The sequence below is a fragment of the Fomitiporia mediterranea genome, assembly GCF_000271605.1.
Source record: "Fomitiporia mediterranea MF3/22 unplaced genomic scaffold FOMMEscaffold_6, whole genome shotgun sequence".
Classification (NCBI taxonomy): Eukaryota; Fungi; Basidiomycota; class Agaricomycetes; order Hymenochaetales; family Hymenochaetaceae; genus Fomitiporia; species Fomitiporia mediterranea.
Genome location: NW_006760391.1, coordinates 330503 through 338479, shown reverse-complemented (window position 1 = coordinate 338479; position 7977 = coordinate 330503). Strand labels below are relative to the sequence as shown.

Genomic DNA, 7977 nt, shown 5'->3' with positions numbered 1-7977 from the left:
GCATCATCTCTGAGGGAGACATGGTTCCGTTTCCATCTACATAGACACATGGCTCGATCGTAGATTTTTTTTCCCCTCTAAATTGTGTACCCAGCGTCGTATATTTCAATCCTGCAAAAACTGTCGGTGCAATGCTCGAGGTGGACTTATTTTGCCTTTACGGCTTTGTCTGGGCGGCATTTATTGGCATGTCGAGTATGTCGACGTTTCGCGGATGTGACGGCGATTTCTTGGATTGCGTTCGGGAATCAGGATGAAGGTATGGATGGTGAAACCGACATTCAATACAGGTGCATACGTGCCTTTACTTCTCCGGCCTCCTTTCTTGTCCACTGATTCGGGCACATTCCAGCTTGTAGTATGACCATTATCATTCTACTCATGGTATGAGCTCGATTGGAAGGTTCTCTGTTCAGGACGTATCCTAATCCAATTTTTTCCTAGTGTCGTAAAAGAAGGTGACTTGCAGACTCTGCCCCAAACCGCGAAGGACGTCTTCTTCGGTGCACTCTCGTTCAACATTGTACATTATACCTTTTGGCCCCAGAAAGCATCAGCCGGACTCCAAAACTATATCATCTGGGCCCTGGATTCATTTGCCACGCTCCTCGACCTTCTCATGCGACTTGCTTGATTCCAGACTCGGAACCGGCTGCCTCGCAAAGTCATCTACAACGTGCAGTGAGCGACCACCAAGCTAGTTTTACAAGCTTGAAGAAGGGCTTAGTGGAATCGCGCGGCGAATGGTTGCTAGGTGGCTCGGAAGCCGCAGAGGCGTACGAGGATGCTGTTGGTTGTATGAACCGACTCGCGCAGCATTTGAACGGGTTGCGAAGTGGGACGCGCTTACATGCAGAACTTGCTCAGGCCGCGCGTGATGGAAAAGTTGTCCTCGTGCACTTGACGCTCTCCAGAGGAATGGGCTCGATGGGACTGCTCAGACACATGTACATAGCAAAGACGCGACAATCTTCGGCGAGCTGATCGATGATATAGGTCCTCCACTCAAGGCACTCTCTGTACGCACACTATTAGCCATTCCACTCACGATAACTTCAGTTATCTCATCGATATGATTGATATATACAGGCGTCTTCTACGAGCACTCTCCACCGCCTTTGGAAATCCTTCGTCAAACGTCGAGATGCACGGGAAGGCGACATCCAGAAGATCTTCCAGCTAACGGAGGTTATCCAACGGGCACTGTTTACCTTCCAGAGCACATCTAACCAGGCTCTTATGCGTGTATACCGACGAAGTGATCTGATGGTATCTGAGTCTTTCAAATCAGCGGAGGAGTCGATTCCTATGTCGAATAGTGGGTCGAGTGCGGCTGGGCATGACAACCCAGTGCCAGAAAACGAGTTGCTATTGCGCTCGGGTGCGGATGAAACTGTCTTCCTGGTTTATTAGTGCGTGTCCACCTCCAAAACACTTACCTTCACTGAAAATAAAATGCACTGACTACTCTATACTTTACACAGCTTTATCTTCACTCTACAAGAATTCGCAAGAGAGTTGACAGTTCTTACAGAAGTCATGTGTCGGATTTACGAGATTGAACGGGTTGCGACGGAACAGCATTGGGCGAAACGACTTATACGGTTCTTTTATTTTGAGAATATGAAGGAAGGGTTGATTGGGTTCCCAGCGACTATGAATATAAATAGGAAGAATCAGAGGAGGCCGACGTTGTCAAAGCTATTCAGTGGGTTTCGAATAACCATATATACGAAGTTTTGGACTGACTTTGTGCAACAGGCATGTTTTTCATGCCATATTCCCAGTGACGCTAGCCGATCTTCCCAAAAGTGCGGCTGCACGCACTGAATACCGTCCTCACTCCCGGTCGCGAGCAATTGAGTTTTCAGGGTCATATGGGCCAATCGATATGGCGATTTAACGAGAAGATGGAGGATAATAATGTTAAGTCCGCGATTAAGGCTAGGATTGCGATTGCGCTGGTTGGGGTTCCGGCTTTCTTTGATTCAACTCGTCCGAATTTTATGAAATATTGGGGAGAGTGGACGTTGATTTCGGTGAACGATAATATTGCGCGATGAATATGAATATGGACAAGTCATTATGTTCGTTGGATACGTGAAGTTCTTTATTGTTATATCGCCAACTATTGGAACGGTAAGTACACTTAGTAATTATTGAAAGAGTTTAGTTACGATTAAAGTGACTCACGTTCAACTCAATTATCCAGAGACAAATTTCTTCAGTCTGCACCGGTTGCTTGGAACGTTGTGCGTTAAAACAAGATTCTTGGTTTGTTGGTATCCCGGCCGTGGACTAACTAATTAATATTTCCTTGTTCTATGATAGATACGGAGCTAGTTCGGCTGTTGCGATATTCTTGCTCTTCCCAGAAAACCCCGTTGTACTGTCAATATTTGGGTTCTTTTACGCTATTCTGTGCTTTTATTATATTATTGCAAAACCACAATATGCGAGTGCGGGACGGTTCACTCTCCTTGTTTATAAGCCTAGCCTAACCTGTGACTTTTTTAACGATGACTTGTGATTTAGCTATAATATCTGCCAAAGGGACATTTCTGTTGTGGACATCGCGTATTACCGGTCTATTTCTGCTGGTGCTGTTGTAATATATGCTGTTATTGTGTCCCGTTTATGGGAGCCGGCAGAAGCGCGTAGAGAAGTTAGCAAAGCACTAAGCGTGATGGTGTTGCCTTTTCAAATATCCTCGACATATATATGCTTACTTATTGTGCTCACCATCCATAGCGATTGAAAGAAAGGTTCTGTCTAAACCTTGGATGGTTGTACACTCACCTCGTCGCGACCAGTTCTAGGATTTTCGTTCGATTAAATTCTCCACATGTGGATATTCACGATGAAACGAGGAATGTGGTGAATGCTATCGAGCGGGACTTGCATATGACTCCTTACAATGGCAACGGCGATGGAAATGGAATCCCGATTGAGACGTCGCAGCTGTTGTCTGTGAAGCTTAATAGCTCGGTTCAGAATTTCATGACTATGTGTGTCGTGGTTCTCTCTTTGGGAGTTCTTACAGTATTTGACAAAAGTATTGCACAGACCTAATCTATTAATTAAAAAAGATTATATACAGACAACTAAGAACTATAATTATGAGATATAAGTACTATTATTTACTGTATAATATAGCAAAAAAAATGAGTTAAAAAAATAACTATATATATTCTAAAATAGGAGAAAACTTGCGAGATTGTGCAAATGGTCACGTGCATTTTTTTTGGTCGTGCCATGCTGCAAAACATTGCACCATACTAGTACTCCATCACTATCAATAATACTCTGTCTTTTGCTCAATTCAGACTACTCTGGATCTGCTGAAATGGCTCCATATCTTACACCAACAAAAAAGCAATGTATCTTGGACTGGAAGAGTCAAGGGTTGAGCAACGTTGAAATTGCACAAAAACTCGGTTGCAATGCATCGACAGTCTCCCAGAACTACTGCAAGCTGCTCAAAAACCCTAACCTGTACTATGTCAAACCCAAACCAGGCTGTCCACACAAATTCAACATTCATAAAGTATGCTATGCTGCCTATTTACTTGCTTCAGGCAAAGCAAAGGATTCCAGCAACCTTAAATGCAAGTACTTCCTGTCTGATTCTGTACAAACCATTTGTTGTGCTCTCAAAGGATATGGAATAGTGGCCTGTGTCCCTCTCATTAAACCATACTTGTCCAAGAAGCATATCACTTGCAGGAGATATTAGGCTAGCAAACATTGGTTTTAGACTCTTAAAAAGTAGGAAAAGGTTATTTTCTCAGACAAGACGAAAATCAATCTATTCAAGCAGGATGGAAGGAATATCATGTACAGGAGGGAGGGGGAGTCACTCTATGCAAAGAATGTAAAGAAGGTCATCAAGCATGGTGGTGGACATCTTATGGTTTAGGGATGCATTACTACACATAGTGTTGGCTGTCTTCATCACATTGAAAAGAATATGGACTCTAGCCAATACATCCAAATCCTTGACAAATCACTTCTTGACACCCTTTCTGACTACAACATTCCACACACCAAGTTTCTCTTTCAGCAGGATGGAGATCTGAAGCATAAATCTCAAGCAATGTCAAAATGGCTACAAGAAAAACGAATCAAACTTCTTGATTGGGCCCCTTCGAGCCCAGACATGAACATTATTAAACATGTCTGGCACTATCTCGACAATAAAGTACAAGCTCAAAATCCACTTCTAAGGAATGTTAATGAATTGTGGAGGATTTTATAGGAGGAATGGTACCAAATAGATAATGAGTATATTACAAGTTTGTATACTAGTATGCCCAGACAAGTTAATGCATTGGCAAAGGCTCAAGGAGGGTATACTAAATACTAAATCACTATATTAATATAACAAGTTTTTTTAATACAAATGTGTAATATAATAAAATTATTAAAAGTAATCAAAAGAAATGCACAGACACTTTTTCTTAAATTAAAGTATATTAATTATTATAAGTAAGTATTAAGTCTAATTATTATACTAACATTATATACACAAGGTCTACTTTAATAATACAGCATTTATTTAATATAAGCTAATATAATAATAATTTTAATAAAGAAAGAAGTTTGTGAAATACTAATGTGCAATACTTTTGTCAAATACTGTACCTCTAGCTGAATGATTTTCTTTTCAATTTTCTTTTTGCACGGAGCTTCATTTGCAGATCAAGCTGATCGAACTGCAAGATTTACTGAAGGACACGCAGCATGAGCCGCATTTACAGGACACTTTCCTATTGCGATGTATTGCTCTATCTTGACGAGTCTCCAGACGATTTTGGACAGTTTGCATAGCATGTGTTGTGTTACTACAAGAGAGGGGTGGTGAGTGCTTCTGCTGTACGACTCGGACACGGTTCTGTTGGAGATGTAAGATACTGAACCTCATCTTATCACGTATAGGTTTATCGTGAGTTATTATCAGTACTTGAGAGATTCTCTGATACCTGTGAATCGCTGACAAAAATAAACGTCTCCAGTCCGTGAAAGAGGACTCCGTACTACCCGTGAATCGAGAGCGACGCGAGATGGTCGGAAAAGTCATTTTGTACTTCTCTATTTGTAAGGATTTGCTTTACTGGTTCGTATTTTATTATCACTACATTGCTGATCAAGTCAGATTATTGCACAGTGGGACCCACAAGCACATATATTCTCATTGTAGTTAGTTACACTTCCTCCTCATGTATCTACACATGTACTACCCTATAAAAGACAGTATTGATTGTTAGGTAAAGGGGATTCTTTTCCCCTGACCCCTTACTCAAGTATTAGGTTATCCTAGTCAGTAGTTGAGTGAACTAAAAGTAATTAGAATTCTCTTGTGAGGAACAGTGAGTTTCTGTTAGGAATTGTAAAATACAGTAACTAAGTTTGGAAAAGCTTAACTCAAGACTTGGAACCAAGTAGTTTATATACAAAACCCTATTAGTCACAAGTCTAGAGATTGGCCAGATCAACTAGGCTACCTTTGTTGTCCTGCTTAGTAAGAACTCTAGCTCAGCATTATTAACCTCTAATCATTACTAATAGGTGATCAATCCATTAGTAGAGAGAGGGGACAGGAAGGAGTAGGTACTAAGTCAGTTAGGAAAAGGTAACAAAACCTGAGGACAAGGTCTTTATCTCTCTAAGGTTAAACACATACTCTAGTACAGTATTACTTGATAACCTTAACTAAAGACAAGTCATTTAGAATACTTGTATAGAGAGGGGATCTAGAAAGAGTATAGTGTTTAGAGCAAGAAGTATAAAGGAAAGGACTAGGAGAAAACCTGAAGAGATAAAAGGAAAATATTATACTTACTTGAGGAGAAACTATATAGCTAGCTAAGAACACTTTGTACAAAGACAAAGGACTATTAAAGCTAGTAAAGAGCTAGAGCCAATACTCTGAAACTCTATACTTGAGGAGAACTAGTACTAGTAAAGGAAAGGGAACTGAGAGCTCTAAGGAGAGACTACAGGAAAGTAGTCTCCTTTATACACTTTGCCTATATAGATGGGAAAGTAATGAAGTCATAAACATGAGGACTACATAAGGACAACATGAGGATTATATGAGACAATCTAGAACTTTGGTTGTAAGTTCTATGATTGAATACAGAAGTACAAAGATAAGGCTAGAAATTAATAAGGATAATTGTCTCCTAAACTAAGTCTATTGAAGAAGACTTAGGGAAAGATTTAGAACATTAGTTGTCAGTTCTAGAGTGTACACAAGACAGTCTAGAACTTTGGTTGTAAGTTCTAGGGCTAGTACAAAAGTACAGCCTTTTATATTACAAGAGTTATAAGGAGTCATTAGAAGTTATAATACTCTACCTTATAAGAAAGTGTATTACAAACCAGTGTACAGAAAGTACAGGTCAAGTGTAAGGATTTGATTTACTGGTTTGTATTTTATTACTACTACATTACTGATTGTGTCAGATCATTGTACAGTAGGACCCACAAGCACATATATTCTCATTGTAGTTAGTTACACTTTCTCCTCATGTATCTACACGTGTATACCCTTATAAAAGACAGTATTGACTGCTGGGTAAAGGGGATTCTTTTCCCCTGACCCCTTGCTCGAGTACTAGGTTATCCTAGTTAGTAGTTGAGTGAACTAAGGGCAATTAGAATTCTCTTGTGAGGAACAGTGAGTTTCCTTACATATTTTTGACTGTACCCACCTAGCACTGAAACCTCTTGCTGGACACTGAGGAACCAAAGGGTCTGATCAACCCTAGGTCTCCCTCATTGTCTAGTACCCCTCAGGAATTTTTAGTGAGTAAAGTTACAATTTTTGAGTAGAAACAGAGACTACTTACTGGATTGGCCCCCAGTAGGTTCACAATGCTTCAGAACACTGCAGAACACTTCTGGAACATATTAACACATATTGATATAGACTAGTGCTGAATATGCTAGAGGTTTGCATCAATCAGATGGGTCAAGGACTAGGCATCCATGAAGGCAAAAAGGAACAAACAGGTGTGTATCAAGTTTACAGACAATAGACAACAAGATTATCCATTGGATATTGATTACAATGTGGCTGCTGAGCCTTGACAAACGATTCCCAGAGGGTACCCAAGTCTGGATATCAATACTAACATGCTAGGAAGTAAGTCCTTGTCCCTCATAGGCTGGAGGCAACCTAATGAACCTATACCAGGTGATAAGTCCTTATCTACACAAGGCTAGAGGCACCCTGATGAACTACTACATACTAATAATGTAGAACTAAGGTATGTAACTGTACCAGCACATATAGTTAGACAAACACACACTGTAGAGCAGACACTAGTGAGTATTAACACTACTAGGCTCAAAGAAATAGCAAATAGCAGTACAGAGAGTGGAAACACTCAGACAATTGTTCTTGAGGATTTAGACAGTCGAGTTCAGAATGAACAGGCAATTGGATTCGAGGATTCATCCAATCAAGTACAGAAGGTTGAGTTTGAGGATTCAACTCACCAAGTACAGGCAATTGAGCTTGAGGATTTGCTCTATCAATTTCAGGCTACCAAGTTTGAGAATTCACTCAATAGAGGACAGGCGATTTGGTTTGAGGATTCACTAAGTTGATATAGAGAACTAACAGTAAGCATCAAGGAATTTGCAAGCCAGTACAAGAGTTACAGAGTACATATAGTCAGTATCAGTGAGAGTGTGGATGAGTATCTAGTGAGTACACTTACTTCAGAATGGAAACACATTGACAACAGTGATGTAGAGGGTAATGAGACACTTAAGACCCTTTTAGGCAGTGAAGAAAGTAGCCAGGACTCAAAGGACAAGAGTAACAGACAAGGCTAGGAGAGCCAGGCATTGGAATTACAGAGATCCAATAAGGAACAAGATTTCCAGAAGGCAAGTAAGACCTTCAGACACATTGCAAGAGCTAGAGCAATTAAGATAAACATAGAACATGTCAGCCCATTCCAC

The 7977-nt window shown here is 40.5% G+C and overlaps 1 protein-coding gene across 1 annotated transcript; it reads left to right on the top strand.

The window, feature by feature from the left end:
* Positions 1 to 222: 222 nt before the first annotated feature.
* On the top strand, positions 223 to 4864 carry FOMMEDRAFT_19886 (uncharacterized protein; the record flags this gene model as incomplete). The annotated part of the gene is made up of 13 exons (XM_007266230.1): positions 223 to 290; positions 353 to 384; positions 445 to 1019; positions 1090 to 1412; positions 1485 to 1708; positions 1813 to 2039; positions 2107 to 2139; positions 2215 to 2252; positions 2332 to 2469; positions 2536 to 2681; positions 2762 to 3008; positions 4599 to 4600; positions 4761 to 4864. The coding sequence occupies exons 4-13, from the start codon at positions 1240 to 1242 to the stop codon at positions 4862 to 4864; spliced, it is 1332 nt and encodes a 443-aa protein (XP_007266292.1). The 5' UTR covers positions 223 to 290; positions 353 to 384; positions 445 to 1019; positions 1090 to 1239.
* Positions 4865 to 7977: the final 3113 nt, after the last annotated feature.